The sequence below is a fragment of the Polyodon spathula genome, chromosome 18 (assembly GCF_017654505.1).
Source record: "Polyodon spathula isolate WHYD16114869_AA chromosome 18, ASM1765450v1, whole genome shotgun sequence".
NCBI classification, from domain to species: domain Eukaryota; kingdom Metazoa; phylum Chordata; class Actinopteri; order Acipenseriformes; family Polyodontidae; genus Polyodon; species Polyodon spathula.
Window position 1 is genome coordinate 5038638 of NC_054551.1, and position 19462 is coordinate 5058099.

The following is a 19462-nucleotide window of genomic DNA, read 5'->3' on the forward strand; positions in this document are numbered from 1 at the left end:
GAACCAATTCAAGCAGCAAGCTATTTTGTGAAAAAAAAACAAAAAACAACAAAATCAGATCCAGCTTTTAAGGAATCTGCTTTATTAATGGAAAAAAAGGGAATTGGGTTCAGATCCTTTTAAGAGAAAAAATTGGCTAAAATATATGAACATCTTAAAGGGTAAGTGGTTTTAGCCATACAATTGTGGGTGGAGGCACATCTGTTTGGGATCTCACAGGAGTGTAATAACTCTAAAATCTGAAAATCAAACAAAAATGTTTACATTGACCTTGCAAATAACTCTCAACACACCCATTTTGCCGATCTATAATACCCATGATGCACAAATCTAGATATGTGAACTAAAATGTTTACAATTCTCAATATCCCGAGACAGCTTGTGCACACACATATATGTTTGCACTGCTGTCTTTCTGGGGGACATTACATTGCCCCAGTTATGCCCTTGTGCCAGAGCTGTTGATTAGGGAAATAATATAATAAAACAAAGATGCAATTTTTAAACATAAATTTTTTCAGTGCTTGTTAAAATGGGCAGATTTGTTTATTGTGTTTGGAAGGACAATAACATTCTGTAGCTGTGAACTGCTTGGGGACAGCTTGCCATTAAATTTTGGCTTTATTTGAAGAGATTACATTACATTACTGCTGCGGTAGATATTGGTCTAAATGGACTGTGGAGCAAATTGAAAACAATAAGGCCAGCCGCAGCTCAGCAGATTAGTCCTGCTGCAGGCTTCTTGACTCTGCTGCAGCAGGTCATCCTAGTCACTGCTTTGTCACTTTTTCATTTTGACAGCAAGCCATCATGGAAATCACGTATTGTTTTCTGACATCAAATGTTTATCAGCTGCAGGGAACAGGGTGATTCTACTCTATCAGTCACTCAATGGATGATCAAACATTGTTCGAGGCTTTACTGTCTCCGTTCTAACCTGTACAAACAACAGCTTGAAGGTGGTAATACTGTGGGGTTTGTTGTAATAATCCAAACTGCAGCAGATCTAATTAACAGCAGACTAGATTTATTGATTTGTTATTGAAACCTTCCTTAACATAAATGCAATAAGCATTGTATTAGTGCGACTTAAATCTTTCACTGTTTAAATTCAAATAGACCCCTTAAGTCTTGTTTGCTTGTATGTCTCTGCAATTATGGTTTGTGCTGATATTGCATCCTCTACTGTGACCTTTTATCGCTGTTTGTCTCCCCCCCCCCCCCACCCACAGCCCGTACCCAGTTATTCCAAGCTCTTGACATTATATAGGAGATGACATTTCTTTAAAGCAGTCTTATAGTGTGTATGTTTATATCCCAATGGAGAGCTGCAATGTATTGATGAAGAAGTGCACTACCATGGTCACAATGCAATATCAGCTGGTCTTCTCCTAGCAATTAATAAAAATAAATAACTATGCAGAGGCATCAGTAAGCTTTGAAAATTAGAGCACAGCAGGGTTTGTAATGCTGCATAACTCTGGATGATAAAGAAAAAACACAAACTAATAAAGGAAAGCAGCTTTTTTGCCAATCGTACTGGTTCATCCTAGCTTGCTCGCTATCCTATTTCATTTACATGTTCCTCTGGCCTCTGGAGAATCATGTTTGCCCAGATTCTGATCACAGGCAACTGCAGTCAAAACTAAATTAGATTTGTTTCATTTCCAGGTCATACCAGTTTGCTCATGTATAATTCCATCAGCTGTTCTGGCACATCAGACTCATTTTGTTACTCTTTCTCCAATACAACCAAGTGAATAGCATCCTTTTGAGCTATAAATATATGTTACAAGTGATTTTGGTACCAAACACAAACAATAAAAGAACACATCTTATTGTCCCTTCTGTTTTTTAATTTTTTTTTATTTTCAGGAATAGCCTGGGATGGGAATGTAACCAATGGCCAAGTCTGCTGAAGACAAGCAAGTCTTAGGACTTTCCTTTGACCTTAATAACCAGTCACTCCTCCCCACACAGCAAGAACCGCCAGCCACCACCAACCAGGGCACTGTCATACAGCTGACCATGGCTGGCAAAGAGGAGGACTGGGACAGCCTGGAGGACAATGAGCTAATCTTCTCACTGGACAAAGACGAGGATGGGGGGGAAGTCATCTTCACCAAGGAAAAAGCACCTTCAGAAAGTGGAAAGAATTTTGAAGATGGCCTGGGTTCCACCTTCCACATACCAACCTCTCCGTCCTCCTCTTCTCTTTCGGGGTCACTCTGGGACATTTCCTACTCCACTGGCTTCTTTTCTCCAGAAACGTCTCCAGGCAACATCTATAGTTCCTCGGTGCCCAAACTGTACATGAAACTTGTCAAGTCTCTTTCCACTGAGCTTGAGTCCAAGGAGACCACCTCGCTCAAACCCCGGCCTCTGCTCAGTCTTGTGAAGTCTATATCCACAGAAATCTCCCGGCATGAGCCTGAAATCACCCAGTCCAAGTCCGACTCCAAACTTAACACCCACCTTTGGAGGCAGCTAACCCAGCCCAAAGGCAGGAATGGAGATTTTAAGACTGCTCCTTCCTCCCCCAGCATCTCGCCATCCAAGAGCAAAGGAAGATTCTTCAAAGTGCTGGAAGTTGAGGCCAAACTTGAAGACACCAAGAGGAAGTTCTCAGAGGCCATGCAGGAGCCCCTCAGCATGCTGAGCAAGATCATTGGCGAAGAGAACTCAAAACAGAAGCTAGGTGCCAGCGATTCTCCTGGTGTCGGCAGTCAGACCAACAGGGATTCAGGAGGGGACCTAGCTAGGAGCAAAAACGCCAGAAGAGGAGGGGAGTGCGACAGGCTGTCTGTTTGGGAGACTCCCGTCAGGCATGCCAAAAAGAGCCTGTCAGAGTCATGTTTGTCACCATATCCAAAATGCAAACTGGGTAACGGTGGTAGCAAGTATGAAATTTGCACCTATGGGGACGTCATGCAGGTAGTAGAAATCAAACCCAGTACTGAAAGCACAGGGGTAGAAAGTGGAGAATTGTCTCCCAAGATGAGCAGAGAACTTGGTTCCTTACAGACTTCTCAACCTGTGCCAAGTAAATGTTTGTTCTGCATCGCCACACTGGCCTACGGTTACTTTGTCCTGCCTTTGCCCTCTTACATGTCAGGCCTCTGCCTGGGCCTGGCCTGCGGGGTTATGGTGGGCTTGGTGGTTATCTTGCTTCTAGTTCCTAGGAACTCAGTACACTTTGCCAGAAAGCTGCCATCAGCTCATGATTGTCTGCAGTCAGAGCTTCTTATAAAGGAACACAAGCAGCCTGATGTATTGAAGGTACGTTCATAGAACCAAGGAGGTGTATCGGGTTTAAGGGAGGTTGCCATTACTTGGTTGTCATCTTTGACACTCTCTTCGTTGGAACGTGCACTCTTTGATTTGATTAACAGATAACTGGTTTCTCTTTCGGATCTCACGTTTCATTTCCGTTGATTTATGCCACTACTATGGAAATCAATGTTTATCACAACTGCTAAAAAAAAAAAAGATCCAAGGTATTTTTCATTACAGTCATACACTCAGCAATACTGTCATTCAAACTGCTTTTTAGCTGCAATCCAATGGCATGTTTGTACCAGATACCAGCCTATTTCAGGAAACTAGTTATTCTGTATTCTCTGTTGGTTTTTTTTCAGTTCACTTGCATCCCCAGTGGAGTTGAAAGCAAGATTACACAGAGTAATGCTTTGCATATCCAGCCCAGTTACAATTTATAAAATTAAATGCTTGTCTGTTGTCTAACTGATTTTAGTCAGGATGCTGTGATTCTGTCTCCACAGGCTTCAGTGGTCCTTCAAAGCCCCTTAAGTCATTTAAATTTCAAACTGCCTGGCCACCGTGTCGTTCATTGGATGATAACAGTAATTAGTAACATTAAGCTGATGAAAGCTGATGAGAGCAGGAACTCAGGCCACTATATCATGGTCTGGATTGATTCAGTGCAAGACAGTTGAGCCATCATGAGAATTAGAGAAGGGAAGGCTGAAAGCATCTATGTGGCTGACCTTACCAAGATGGCTACCATAAACCAGCCATAGACACTGGTCTGTTCCATTCTGGCAAGGGAAGGATTAATGGCTTTAGCACTTACGTCTAAACTAAATGTCCCTCACCCTGTCACACAAAATGTGGTGCAAAATGATGAGGCCACAGTTAAGTTTCCACATTCTTATTCTATTTTAGAATTCTAGTTCTATTTCGTCGCAGGGGTTTCCCTCAGAGTGGCATTATTAAGGACAAAATGTGGGCCACAAGATTAAACTTGTATTGTATAACTGTACATTCTTGGCAATGTATGCCAGTTTCCCCCTCCTATATCCTATCTAGACTTGTTTCCCTCTATATAGAGTCAGATGTTGTTTCTTGTTTAGTCTGACTGAAAATCCACTTGTGTTATTAATATGCAATGCTGTGTGTGTATGACAGGTGTGTCAGTGAGCCACAGCTCCAGCTCCTCAGGTCAAGTCTTGTACAGTGGTGGCTCCAGCAGGGGGGGCACTGAGGATATCGCCTCCCTGTTCGGACTCAGGGACCTAGCTGGGAGTGTGCGCCAGAAGATAATTCTGGACTACAATACCTCTATGGCCCACTTCATCATGTCAGAGAGTTCCAGCCCACTGCTCAGCCCCTGCCACAGTGCAGCCAGCAGCCCCAGAGTCAAGACGAAGGTACTGAGCACGGCTTCACACAGGAAACTGTCTTTAGATTTGTTATTATGAACTGTTTCTAATAGGCGTTGCACTAATAGAGGGGTCATTGTTGTTTGCCATTGTCTGTGATCTATGATACAGGTGGATGTCTAGTTACTAGTATATCCTTAAAAAAAACAGTGGAATTGGACTTGGGTTCAACTTTGTAAGTTAGGTCTAATTTTGTATTTATATTAACCAGTCAGCCTACAGAACTGTTGGCAAAACATGAGATTTTTTTAAATTTATTTTTTTATGATCAATTATTAATATCCATGGTCAGGCTGTTCAGTCATTACTTAGGAGAATGAAATTGATAACACTATGTAACACAATTTTTGTTCCTGGGTAGTAAGTGTTATTTCCTAATTGCTTATGCCTCATAAGTATAGAAAATGGCTATTATTCCCCACAAACTTTGCTTTTGTGACCAGGACAGTGATATTTCAAAATATCACTATTTCCAATGGGAAAACGGGCAAATGTGTGTCTTTTCGTTCACATAAAGTCAGAAAAAAACAACATATGAATCCAAATTAACATGAGTTTATACTAAAGTAATATAAAAATGACTACAAAAAATTTAGAAGTGAGTAGTTTTTCGAGATTTACGATTATACTGTATTTACATAGATCGATTCAGATGAAAACCTTATCAGCAGTCTGGAGTATTAAATTACAGGGGACAATAATTCGCTGTCTGTTTGTCACGTTGAGTGGTGATATACTAGAATTTGCTTCATCATCACCAGACTGTTAATTTGAAAGCATGTATTGGATGCCAGCTTGAGGTGACTCCAAAGTTTTCTCATTGTTTACGAGCTGTCTCTGACCTGTGACTGGATGTTTGCCTATTCAGAATCAGGCACACAAGTTTTCTGGCCAGTCATTCAACTAAACAGGCTTACTCCAGCTACTACCATTAACAGAGGATGTGTAAAACAATACCAACAAACAATCTGAACCCTTGGTATTGTCATTGCAGGAGATGCATGTATTGATTTTAACTTCTTGAAACTTCTTTTACTTGGTCCCTGTGCAACTCTGCAGGAAATTGTTGGATTATTTTTACAATAGTGACCTCTGACCTATGTTTATCTCGCCCACAGTTCCCCAGTGACCCGCTAGGAGGCAGCAGCAAGGCTCACCCAGCCTGGATCAATGCATTGATTGGAAGGATCCTCTGGGACTTTCTGAGGGAGAAGTACTGGGCAGATCAAGTGGCATGCAAGATCCAGAAGAAGTTGAGCAAAATCTGGGTGAGATAAGGGGCAGACCTCCCTATGCCTTATCCTCAGGCTCATATAGTTATAAAATAGTTTAATTTTGTGCTATACCCTATATTTCAAATATAGGCTATAGCACTTTAGTATAGTATTCTCAGGAGTCTTTTTATCTTTTAAAACAGTAAAAAAAATCATGTTTACTCTGTCCATCTATAAAATATCTACAGAGCAAAAAAACTAAAATATTGTAACTAAAATAAGTTTAAGGAGTTATTATTGATTTTACATTTTGCCACATGGTGGCTGAATTGTGTTATTATTTTAGCATTAAAATATATTTTTAAAAAGCATTGTAAAATACAAATCTGTTTTTTTGGGGAGTTGTTCTTTAACTAAATAACTCTGTGCTGTACCACGGCTAATGTACCACCTAATGTCTATCTGTTTATCAATGCAGTCAGGAGATCAACCAAGCCCAAAAGCTGTTTTAGCAGCTTCAGCCTTGTACAACCCGGCTTGTTGTAGTTTGTTAGACTAAACAAGCTGTTAGCAGGTTGCAGAGGTTTGTTCTGGGCTGTGATCTGCACAGACCACCTGTAAATGAGTTGCAGACAGTTACAGACACGAACCCAGAGAGTCTGAAGGGAGATCCACTGGTCTTGTCAAGCTTTCAAAGCTGTCAACTTATCTAACAGCTCTGTATCTTGTCCTTACATTCTTCAAAATAATTATAGTAAAGTCATAAAATCCTTATATACTATGTTTATTTTTTGTTGCCCTGCAGTTACCTTACTTTATGAACGAGCTGACTCTAACAGGACTGGACATGGGAACATCTTTGCCTCAGATCCTGAGTACCTCAAAGCCCTCCATCAACCACAGGGGTAAGGCTAGAAAATATTTCGAGAGCACAAAGAAAGAAAAACAATCAAGTAGCCTGAGAGACTCATGCAGCGTTTAAATTTGTCTGGAACCTGATGAAAACGTCTCATGCCTGCTTGGCCCCCAGTTGGGAGCTGTTTCGTGCCTCATCTCCGCCCCCTTCGTGATTTCTATTCCTGTTCTGCTGTTCAGTTTAGTGTAATTATGCGTGCCTCAGGCTCTGAGGAAGCTTTCTGTATCTTCGGATACTCAGTCTTCTGTTGTGTCGAACACCTTCAGTCATGTTTCAGTTTGAATGTCTCAACACTGAATAAAAATGGAATTGCTGTGAGTGTCAGCCGGCTGTATTGAAGAAGCTTTAATTCATGAGGTATAAGATTTAAAGCATGTTCTGATGAATTAAATCTGACTGTTCTTCAAAAACAGAATATCAGTCAGAATTTAGGTAATAAAAATAGGCTTCAAGAAACAGCTCATGAGCTAAATTCAAACGTAACTTTCCTTAATGCACTTACAATGCAGTGCTACTTCTTCTTTGTCCAGAGGTATGCATATTTAGTACTGTATATTTTCTATTTTGTAATAGAATAGATGACCTTATGCTGTTTCAGGTCTGTGGCTGGACCTGGAGGTGACCTATAACGGATTACTGCAGATGACTCTGGAGACCAAGATGAACTTGTGCAAGCTGGGGAAAAAAGCCATGGGGGACAAAGACAGCCTGCTGGAACCTGGGAGGGAGGGGTAGGGATCGGAGCATTTTAGTACCACACTAGCATCCATTGGAACTGCAACATCCATCTGTGAATAACATCTGTGATTGTACACACATGTAACCTCTGTGTGATTTACTTGACATTCCTATGGGTGATCCTGCCTCCAGAGACTTTGAAACTGGTTACTTGGATGCTTTTTTTTTTTTTTTTAAAAGCATAGAATCTTTAAGAAGGAATTTTCTGATTTATTTTAAGCATACCAAATCATACACAATTCTGATGTGAACTTATTTCCACTGGAGGTTGGGAACACTGATTTGAACCCAGGTCTAATACAAGGTATTAGATTAGCCTGCTGCGCCACCATTACCTAATCCTGGTTAATGCATCATCTTATTCCACTTGGCCCTCTGCAGCATATGGTAATGGAGAGGCATGCTGTGTGTTCTATGAATGGTAGCTGACTGTCTGCTTGGGTTAGTGTTGCCCAGAGAACAGGACAGAGGCATCATGGGCTAGTATGGGCTGCTGGTGAAGATAAAAGCTGTGTCAGTATGCATTAATCGCTCAGAGAGATTTAGAGACTGTGGTATTCAACAGTATTTAACCTTTGTTATACTATAACGATTGTCCCCAACTTTGTATAGGTTTATGTAACATTTCTGATCACATGGCTAAGGGTACGATTTTGTGTATAAGATACATTTGATGAGGGCTATAGGGAAAATATGATGTCAGGCACAATTTGAAACATTTGCTATCCAGTTTTAACCAGGCACCCACTACCTTGATTAAATGCTTTGGAATTTACGAATAGTGTTTCATACTTTTATAAATGAATGATAAGCTTTATGGTTGGGGTTACATGGCTTGCTAATCCTTTAATATAATTACAAATGAGATCAAATAGTTTAATATTTTCTCAAATTTGGTTCCTATCAATTCACATTGGAATAGGTCAGATGCCAGTTGTGGTATTTTTATTGTGAATGTCATGTTCCAGTCTGTATGTATACCTTTAAGTCTGTTTGATGTGGCTCTTATTCTGTAAATGAGACTGGTAGACATTGTTTCGTGAATCCTCGCTCCTGTCAAAGGACTTGTAATTATTTAACATAAATAAATGAAGAGACGCTGGGAACTAAGTAGAAGGAATCCCTTGCAGTGCCATGAATTTATTACTCTAGCAACAGTGTAAACCTTTGACAGTAGTAATGGATTAACTGCAGCCCAGCCAGCCTTAGTTTGAGTCCCTGGTGCTTTTTTATTGTGGATTCAGGTCATATAGACCCTAGGGATTTAGGACTTGGTGCTGGGGCAGTGATTTTTGTGTATTATCCAATAGCGCTGTCCTATTCAGTAAAAGTACAGCCAGCTGCTGCCTTCATTCCAGATCCTGACCTGCCTGATTGATATTAATAACCAAGATTAAACCTCCGGGAATAGCCATTTTATTGAAATATTGGTTGACAGGTCGAAGACGCGAGTCTACCTGCTGGCAGACAGTGATGAGGAATCTTCAAGCGCTGGGTCCTCTGATGAAGAGGTCCCACCCACTGAACCGCATTGGCTCCTGGGAGACAAGGCCACACCCCCTGGCACTGAGGGGTAAAAATTGCACCAATCAGCCACCAGGAGTTTTCGCAGAATTTGCTTAACATTTATGCAGATTTTATTCTTTCTATCACTATAACAGTTCAACAAAAACAGAAATTTAGACATACAGCCATATATTGAAATGTAAAAAATCGGTAAAAGCTAAGGATATTTAAAATGAATATATTCTTCTGTGACACTAATTCCAAACAAAAATGTGCCTGTTTGTTCCTGGTTTAGCCACGTAGCTGGGAGCAGTACAAGCCGGAAGATCCTCCGCTTTGTGGATAAAATCGCCAAGTCTAAATACTTCCAGAAGGCCACGGAGAATGAGTTCATCAAGAAGAAGATCAAGGAGGTGTCCAACACGCCCGTGCTGCTCACCGTGGAGGTGCAGGAGCTGTCGGGGAAGCTCGCTGTCAACATCCCACCGCCCCCCACTGACCGGTTATGGTACATCCCGAAACGCAATCCCCTCCTGTCAGCTCACAATTTGGACTGCTATGTCATGGCTATGAGGCCTGCTCTATGATGTCACTGTTGTTTTTTCAGCATTATAAACCATATGAAGTAACTAACAGTTGTCCCTGTTTTGGTGATGTTCATTTCCGAGTGGTAACGCAATGACAAGCCATGATAACAGAACCTTATGGCTGGGCAAGCCGAGCTTCTCTTTTAGCTCACGCTAAATGTTTGTGAATCCTCACTGCTTGTCGAATGAGAACTGTGTCTGTAAGTTCTAGAAAGCCTTAGCCAGGAAAGGATGGAATGAGGAGACTTTGAAAACAAGGTGTTTCCTCTTTTCCCCAGGTACAGTTTCCAGATCCCCCCAAGACTGGACCTGAAGGTGAGGCCCAAGCTGGGCGAGAGGAAAGTGACCTTCTCCCATGTCACAGAGTGGATAGAGAAGAAACTCCAGCAGGAATTCCAGGTGAGAATAACAATTACCTGTAGGTTTGATTAAGGCTTAATAAATAAGAAACAAGCATATCAAGTGTGTGTAGATTGCATTAAAGCACAGCACCCCCTGCTGTTAATGAAAAATAAACATCACTGGAGTTTTAATTACATCTCTTAAAAAGAGGTAAAAAAAGTCATAGTTATAGTATCAGGTATTGTTTTAATGCTAATTTATGAAATGAATAACATTTGTTATACTTTATAAGAGATGATTCTCATCACCATTAAAGGAACTGTGGTGCACAGTTATTACTGATGCTGCTGAGAGAAAGGATTATGAACTGCAGGGGCCATACGCCTGAGACCTCTGTCTGGCAGAGCTAGGATTGCCTAGCTGCTTTTCTAACTGTGATGATGAAAGAGAACTGAATTGAAGCCTTGTGTTCAGTTAGAGACACAAAGCATAAAAACCTCTAAAGCAACACTTACCAGCCACCCTCCTCTACTACTTTGCTGGGTACACTGCTTCTCTCTCGTTTTGAGTTTTCATTTTCCAAAAACCTGTTCTGAAAACCATTCCCATTTTTGTTAGCTTTTTCATTGCTAACAGTATCTGTAACATTTACTTTAATGTGCTGTACAGTATGTTTACGGTATGTCAAGATTTCCTTGTAGCTGAACTGACATACAGCATAGCACCATCAAAGCCCATGAAGTTCCACAAATTAATTACATACAGTCCTAATAAAGTCTGGCAACATATTTCCTTTGAAAAGTGCAAAGGTTTTTATGTGAAAAGTTCATTTCAAACATGGTCTGAAAATAAGACATTATGGGCCATCAAACACCTTGAGGGTGCTCAACAGAACCTTAATTATATTACTCAGCTGTTTGGTTTTAGTTTTGTAAAATTAACAGACGTTTAAAGACTGGAGTAAATGCTTTGAAAATATAGCCCTATGTGCTATATTAAATATTCTTATGTTATATATTAATATTAATATTAATATATTCTTTAACCTGAAGCAGTGTTTTCAGAAACACTCAAACAAACATATTACATTCAATGACAAACGTTTTGACTAGATGTGTTACTTAATGTTGTCAATGTTACACCTCGGACACTGAGAACCACTTCTAGTCAAAATGATTGTCATTTAATTCAATATGTTTTTTTAAGTATATCTATATGTTTCACTATTGCGTGTTTAGAAGTTATGGATAATTATCTCCAGAAACATACTCCAACTGGAAAACTTAAGAGGCCATTCCTAAAAAGACCACACAGTCAAAACTCATCCTAGTCTACTTTAATGTGCAGACTTGAAGCATGAAATAAACGCTGCTGCTTTCACTAGATTAAACAAACACAGCAACACAAGCTGAAGTGTACCCCACAGTTCTAAAGATATTAACTGGTTAAAATGTAGGATTTATTTTTGTAGGTAGGTTGTTTTTAACTGTCCTGTTTTTATCTCTATAAAAAAATGTTAAAAAAACAAAAAAAAAAACAGAAAGTGTTTGTGATGCCAAACATGGATGACCTATACCTTCCCATCATGCACTCTGGCCTGGACAATCTGGCCCAGTCCCCAGCAGAGCCCTGAAGACAGCCTTCTGAAGAGTCTCCGGAGAAAACAGAACCTGAAACATCACCTGTTACTGAATAGCTTTGATGAGCTACTAACACTTGGTACTTTTTATATACCCAAGGCAGCTCTGGGTGAGGCACAAGAACCTACATTGGATACTAAGAGTGCCGTACAGCACTGAGCTTAGCATCTTGTTTATGGACAGATTTTAAATACTGAAATATATTTTACTGTAAAAAAAGAAAATGTAAGAAATGTGCGTGCCATAAAATGATGTCGGACTGCTTTGATGTTTTTTTATAGATTTGTTACATGCATCTTGTTAATACTGTATGTGATACTTCCAGAATTTCCTTACCTTAACAATGTACTGTGTTTCCTTATACAGTGCTCTGCAAACACAGTGGTAACCAATCATCTATTGCACAAAGCCAATAGAAACTTCACTACAGTACTACCATATGCATCAACCTCATATGCATAAATGTTCTGTCAGCAATTCTGAATATCAGTTGGCCAGTTGAAATCACTAAAATACAAATAGTACTAGGAATGGCTAATCATGCACTATAAAAAGATTATTTTTGATATCTTTTATAAATTGTGATGTTCTGAAGACTGCAAACCCACAGGTAAGTGCATGTTTTAACACTGACTTTCTGTATTTTGTCTGTCAAATGTTAATAAACGGTACATATATTTGCTGTGCATTCTTTTATATCTCTAGCAAGCTGCCATGCTGTTGACTTTACACTCTTAAAAATAGGTCCCTAAAACAATTCAGGGTAACGTTTTTTTTGATGCAAATGACCACACAACACTAAAGTTAATCATTGGTTTGATTGCCACGCAATCTAGGGACCTTCGGCCTCTTCATGAACCTCTGGGGTCTTCCTTTGAAGGTCCTCCTTGTGAAGACCCTAAGAAAGTGGAAATGAGCAAAGAGTTAGAAAGGCTTTGCATTCCAAAGGATCACCGTTGCACATATACACTTATGATATATCCCCCTATTGGTCCCTCTATCCTTTCACTCTCCCATCTACTGTAAATAAAGAGCTGGTTCTGATTGATTGTATCCCCAGTGAGCAGGACTGACAGACAGACCTTAATGGTTAGCTGGTGTTTATAGGGAGCTGGTCCCTTGGAGGTGGTTTTCTGCAATGCAGGTGTGAACTCCACTCATCATGAAGGCTCTTCTCCTGCCGTCTGGCAGCACCCATAGCCGAACTTCATTACTATAGGCTCCAGGTCCTTGCAGCTGGTATGCACGAGGACAGACTGGAAACAAGAGCAGATGAGGACAGTGAGTAATCCTGTGCATTTAGGGTCCTGACCTCAAGCTTATACCTATTGCGAGAGTCCACTTACCTTCCGGAGTGTTAGGACATGCTTTTTGGTCCCAATGACACAGCCCTTCAGCATGAGGAAATCATGGACTTCCCCGCAATTGTTTTCAGCTCCTAAACAGTTGGAAGATTTCCAGTTAACTATAAAATTGTTTGTAACTTGAAATAATTTAACCTGAAATGTTAGGGTCCTTGAGATCCAGATCAAGAGCAGATCCAAGGCAGGAACATGTGAAAATTAAGAATCCAGCACATTGTGCCCCCAAAGGTAGTCATTTTTTTATCATATCATTTTAAACATCAATAAAACTATATAGACCAGTTGATCCCAAATCTTTAGACAAGGTTCCATTTATCCCTTGTAATTGTCGTGGCAGATCATGTCCAGGAGTGACTGGGGGCTTGTCAGCAGAGGGAAGGGAACAGATATTTCCAGAACTGTGACAAGAAAAAAAAAATATTGTTGATGAACACAAAGGTACTCTGGTCCAGCTAGAAATTGTAGAACATAGAGCCTAAGTGTGTCTTGTATTTATTTCTGGAGCAGTGAATTTTACATTTATTTGTTTTTTTGTAGGGTGGTCTTGAAACTACTGTAGACAAGCTCTCCTTGTTGCGCTTTTGTTCCTATGAAATACAAATTTGCAGACAGTGATCTCAGAGCTTAGGCCAGTGCCCAGAAATGCATGATGAAACAGAAGCACAGAATGATTGATTGCAGTGGAAAGCAACAACTGCTGCTGAAGCCTAACATGAACCAGTACTTCAAGATTAACAAACTGATTTAAGAGAGTCCCTCAGCATTTTATTGTTCAAATGTCTAGTCCTGGCAACAATGTATTAATGTAATAGTTATTGGGAAAAAGGTTGTTTGCAGCTTAAATACTTTACTTTGGGTGATGCATAGATCAAAATATTAGTTGACACACAAAAGCTTGACTCTGTATTCAAATGTCCTTACTGTTCCCATACATATTGACACCCCAGCAATGCCAATTTTCATTTTTACAGGGGCAAATTAAATTGACAGCATATTTATGAATATTCCAATAGAACAAGAGTTGATAAATAGTTGTGTATACAAGAATTAACTACAGCTGTAGATGAATCTTGAATAAATGCCAAACCTAGAATAAGGCATTAATCTAAATAACAGCATGTAGCTTTCTAAAGCAAACTTGCCAGTTTCAGTACAACCACCATGGATGATTGGAGAATTATTGCAACAAAAAGCCAAATTTAAATCACTGACAAGAGCAAAGATGCGATCACTGTATTTGGTAAATTGACTACTAAGCTAATTGAATCGATTGCAGTATTTTATAGTCTGGAGCTATTTCAACATGTAAAAAGATTGTTGTTCAACAGGTTTGTAGGTATGTAAACTGTAAATAACCAGTTCATGATTTCTCTAAGCAATGTTCAAGTTAGATATGGATTACATTGTTTTTTTTAGGAAGTTACTGACACAATTTAACTACTTTAGAACTGAATACTTATGATGCTCCTAGTATTAAGTTTTTGCAAAACCAATTTAAATGCAAGTTACCGCAAGTGAAATTTACAAAGTGTATGGGCAAGTTATGAGGCATAGGAAGGTACAGCGCAAAGTAAATTGACACAAACTACAGTATTTCAGTTAAAATATTTATTTTCCTCAAACATATTTAAGAGGTTGGTGGAACAGCTTCCTGGGTCCTCTGCACAGAAACCCTGGTATGGGTCTTGGCCAAGTGATCGGTGAACTCCTGCAAAAATAAAACATTACATTAGCACAATATGGATCAAGTCTGTACACAACTTTGAACAAAGACGTAAGATTACATTTTTCATATTAAAAAAAACTGCCAATTTAAGGGACATTAAATAGGTGTACAGATTTTTATTTGGCAGACGCCTTTATCCGAGACTTAGAACAACCACAGTGGGACATGAACCCTCAATCTTAATTCATCCTCACCCTTTATAAAACATAAGCCCCGCTGTAGCCATTTAAACCATGCAAACACAGCCATTTAAACAAGGCTGTACACAATAAAAATGTTTACTTGGTATGGAGACTTGGCAAAGACAGTTTCCTTCCAGAGATCAGGGGTCAGGTAGCTGTAGGTCTTGGAGATGGCATCAAAGGTAGCCTTGGCTGTAGAAAAGACAGCACTTGGTTAAAAGATCTAGCATACAAAATTTAACACACAAAATAAACTTAAGACGTGTAGAGTTCAGAAAAAGGAACAGGAAGACCATGAAGAGGTTAGCCTGCCGTGCATTAACATACTCATTTATTTTCTCTCCTGTTTAAAGACAGTTATACCACAGTGTAGGCATATCTGAGCAGAGCTGAGGAGATTTAAAACGCCCATCATTATCAATGAAAGTTAGGCATGTTCAGGCCTGAGCAGTCCAAACTCACCAAAGTTGCCCAGCGTGGCTGTGCAGCCTCTGGCTGAAGTGTAGCAATCATCAATACCAGCCATCGTAAGCAGTTTCTTTGGTACAGGGGCAGATACGATGCCAGTACCACGGGGAGCAGGGATCAGACGCACTAGAACTGAACCACAGCGACCAGTCACCTGAGGCACAAGACAAGCAGGTTATTAAAAACAGGAAACGATAGAGCAATGGTCACACCCACAAATCGATTGATCTTGTTAGATAAGGAATTGTTTCCTACCTTGCAAGGTACGGTGTGGGGTTTGCCAATCTTGTTACCCCAGTACCCTCTCCTTACAGGGACAATGGACAGTTTAGCCAGGATGATGGCTCCTCTGATTGCAGTAGCAACTTCCTTTGAGCACTTGACACCCAAACCAACGTGGCCATTGTAGTCCCCAATGGCAACAAAGGCCTAACACAAAAGACATATAATGTTATATGAAGTACAAAAAACAAAAAAGCTTTCAAGAGTCTTGATGACAACATTGTAAACATACCTTGAACCTGGTTCGCTGACCAGCCCTGGTCTGTTTCTGGACAGGCATAATCTTAAGGACCTCATCCTTCAGAGAGGACCCCAGGAAAAAGTCAATAATCTCAGACTCCTGGAAGTAAACAAATTGGACCAAATCACAAAAAAATTCCAAACAGGCAAATTACAAATCTGTTACTTAGATTACTTACTTAATACAAACCAATAAGAAACATACATGACTTAATACCATCAATGTTTACCTTGCTAGTCATAACTTTACAACCATAACTTAAGAAAATGAGAACAGTAAGAGATTGAGCAGAATTAATGCAAGATTTAAAAACCACCATTGTGCCAGTTAAACTGACAGGCTTCAATTAAAGTTGCAAACAAATAGCACAAAGTCACCCAGTGGGGTAACATCCAAAAAACAAGCGTTACTGAAGATGTCTCCAGTGGTTCCATTTGACGCTAACAGTAACTACAATTTGAAGTCAACTGTGGCCCCATAAGCTCATTAACAGAACACTGCTTACTGCAATTACTGATCAATGATGTGCTTGAATGGGGATTGAGAATCAATTTTAAAAAAGGAATTTGAACAGGAACTGACCCCAAACCAGGTAAATCAAAATGCACCTTTGCCAGGAAGTGCAGTTATTAAAAAGGATAAAGCAATTAATGCATTTAAATCCATTAAAAAAAACCTAAAAAACACAGGATCAGTGCATCCTGGAGTATCACTGCAATAAAACGGATTGCTTAACTAGCAGGAGTACACTTCCTGCATGGCCAACCATATCAAACACATTTGTGTTCTTTTAGGAGGCATGGTGGTCCAATAGGGCTTGATTAGAGTTTCAAATCCCCACTCTGCCACTCACTCACTGTGTGACCCTGAGCAAGTCACTTAACCTCCCTGTGCTCTGTCCTTTGGACGAGACTTACCGGGGACCTATTGTAAGTGACTCTGCAGCAGCAGTTGTGGTGCATCATTCACCCCAAGTCTAAAGTCTCTTTAAATAAAAGTGTCTTAAATAATCCACAACTTCTGATTAGTTCATTGATAAACATCTAGTTAGCATATCAACCCTACATCTGCTAAGGTGTCAGTTCTTCAACTTATATGCTATAAAGCAAAAATACCCCATTTACCTTGATGGGAAGAGAGTACAGATAAATCTCCTCCAGAGACTTTATCTTCATGTCCTTGACAAGGCGACCCAGTTTGGTCACAGGCACCCACTGCAGGAAAAAAAATGGAGCTATAAAGTGAATTGAGCAAACTGACTTCTTGGTGACAATTGATTGGAAAAGCATCAAAACCAATTAGTCGTTGTCAGAAATGACAGTGTTGAAATACAAAATACATACTGAAAAACCCTGTCCAAAAACCCCGGTAATATAACACTCGCCTCCTTATCGTCAGCCTTGCCGCGAGCACCACGGCCTCTCCCACGACCCCTGCCACGGCCACGGCCGCGTCCCCGGCCCCCACTGCCAAAGCCACCTCGGAAACCTCCTCTAGCACCGGCGTCGTCCGCCATTTGCTGCAGGAGACGGGATAAAGTCAGAAACGCGAATGCATTAAGACGTTTAACACTAATATCTACTCTAGTTAGAAAACATACTATTTATTTAATAATAGCTCAGTAAGAGATTAGGGCTTCCTAGTTCTACAGAAGAAATATAGCCAATGCAAACCACTTTTACATTATTGTAATAATTACTGAATGTGGCAAAGAGCGTGCATGGTAAAGAACTGTCAAGCCGTACCAAAATTTCTCCCAAAATGCAAATACTGTCACATTAGAGATCTCCGTCATTAAAATCACTTTTGTCTACTCAATAGTTTCATGCTATTGTAGTTAAAATCAGTGCAAAACCAGTTTTACTTCACAATCTACAACGAGGCCTACATTTCATACTCTGCGTCTTTCACTTTTCTAATAATAATAATCATCAATAATAATGTAAATAGACCATCAGGGAGAACTGTAACAACGTTTACATAAGGACTAGACACATATAACCCTATAAATATGAAGGATGTTTAAGATTTTAAAGGATAGACCGGCCCCATCGTGCTCCCCACACTTGATTACTTACGTGATGTTTTTATTTAAGAAGGAGGAGCAGCAGCCGCGGTGCGTTTTTAAAGGGCCCGGCAGCTCGCGAGAGTTCGCCGCGCCCTGTACTCGGAATAATCTATACTATATCGCCGTAGCTAATACAGCTCTAACCTGTTATTCAGATTTGGGGACGGCCACACAGAATAAAGTATTTAAGTGCAGGAAGGTGGCACATGGCCAGACAGCATGGAGGAGGAAGGAGAAGGATTGTGGAGGGTGAGTTTATACACATATTGTACTGTGCTAAACTGCGTTTATACAGATCGTAAGTGCAGGTTACTAGATGTTTTGTTATATTTTAAATAATAATAACAATACAGTAGAAATACTGTTAAGTGTAGATTATGTTTAGCAGGATGTAGTGTCGTAAAGGCGACTGTGGCCTAAACCAAGGCGATGTGTAGCCTATACTGTAGTTGATACTGTGTTAAGCGTTTCACTGTTAGCATACATTTGATTTTTACATGAGGGGGGATGGGGGTAAAAAAAGCGGCACGGCATCAATATACAACATATTTATCTAATGAACCATAAATTTGTAAACTCTTGTTGACCACGTGGCTTGCACATTGAATCATGTTACAAAACGCATGTGACTTGAATTGGCTGAAATAATTATTTTTAATGTATGTCTTGTATTAGCTTTCTGGCACAGTCTGAAAATTGCCTTGGATGTTTTAGTTGTCCTTGGTAAGATATCTGTGCCTACATGAACAGTGGTACATTAAGCTTATTGCCCACTTGTTTTGTGTGGTGATTAAACCCATGTTCCTACACTTGATGTCAAAATTACTATCATTTGATATCCATTTATAATACAATACAGTAACTGTTTAACTCGCATATCGGTATCAGAGGTAAAAAAAAAAAAAAATAATACTTTCTCTCTACAGCAACAGTGTCTAATTGTAATCTTATTTTGTCTCTGTTTGCAGGTGGTGTGGTCACGACTTTGAGGAAGATGTTTACTAGCAAGTGTATATTGGATTGATAACGAGGAGCCGCACAAAAAAATAAGAAAATAAACACCCAGATTTTATTGCACAATGTAAATACAGTGAGTGTGGGTCGACACAAGTATGGGACGTGTTTGAGTTCTAGCGAGGGGTTTACAAGAAGATGCACACGTGTGTGGTGTAGGTGTAACCTGGTAGGGTTGTGTGTTTAGTATAGTTCTGGACAAAAGAGAAAAACACGTGTTTTGTAATTGCAACTAAATGTTCCACAGTCAGGTCATAGCTGGTGTGACAACAGCAATTGGTAGTACATTTAGAACTGTTTACAGTATTATGCTAAAATAAAATGTCATTGTTTGTGCATTAACGAAGTTCCACAACATATAGCTTGAGTTAGGAATATTTGAAGAGGGGGAGAACACTGCAATAACTGGTTGGTGTTTTGTGGATCCACAAGAATTACTTTTGTATTTGAAATACTTTCCATAATATACTAGAAATCTTGCCTCTAAAGAGA

The 19462-nt window shown here is 39.8% G+C and overlaps 2 protein-coding genes and 1 non-coding gene across 3 annotated transcripts; 2 read left to right on the forward strand and 1 right to left on the reverse strand.

The window, feature by feature from the left end:
- The first annotated feature begins 1886 nt into the window (after positions 1-1886).
- On the forward strand, positions 1887-12300 carry LOC121331153 (testis-expressed protein 2-like). Its single transcript, XM_041278366.1, has 10 exons — positions 1887-3279; positions 3639-3681; positions 4429-4670; positions 5801-5950; positions 6702-6801; positions 7411-7543; positions 8989-9123; positions 9352-9564; positions 9922-10042; positions 11526-12300. The coding sequence occupies exons 1-10, from the start codon at positions 1903-1905 to the stop codon at positions 11616-11618; spliced, it is 2607 nt and encodes an 868-aa protein (XP_041134300.1). The 5' UTR covers positions 1887-1902; the 3' UTR covers positions 11619-12300.
- Positions 12301-14582: 2282 nt separating this feature from the next.
- Positions 14583-17424, reverse strand: LOC121294099 (40S ribosomal protein S2-like). Its single transcript, XM_041217666.1, has 7 exons — positions 17273-17424; positions 17013-17102; positions 15880-15987; positions 15621-15794; positions 15360-15519; positions 14998-15089; positions 14583-14697 (listed from the first exon to the last, which is right to left on the reverse strand). The coding sequence occupies exons 1-7, from the start codon at positions 17402-17404 to the stop codon at positions 14617-14619; spliced, it is 837 nt and encodes a 278-aa protein (XP_041073600.1). The 5' UTR covers positions 17405-17424; the 3' UTR covers positions 14583-14616.
- A 1216-nt stretch (positions 17425-18640) lies between these two features.
- LOC121294208 lies at positions 18641-18768 on the forward strand. The gene has a single exon (XR_005946724.1). It is a non-coding gene; the product is annotated as a small nucleolar RNA ACA64 (small nucleolar RNA).
- Positions 18769-19462: the final 694 nt, after the last annotated feature.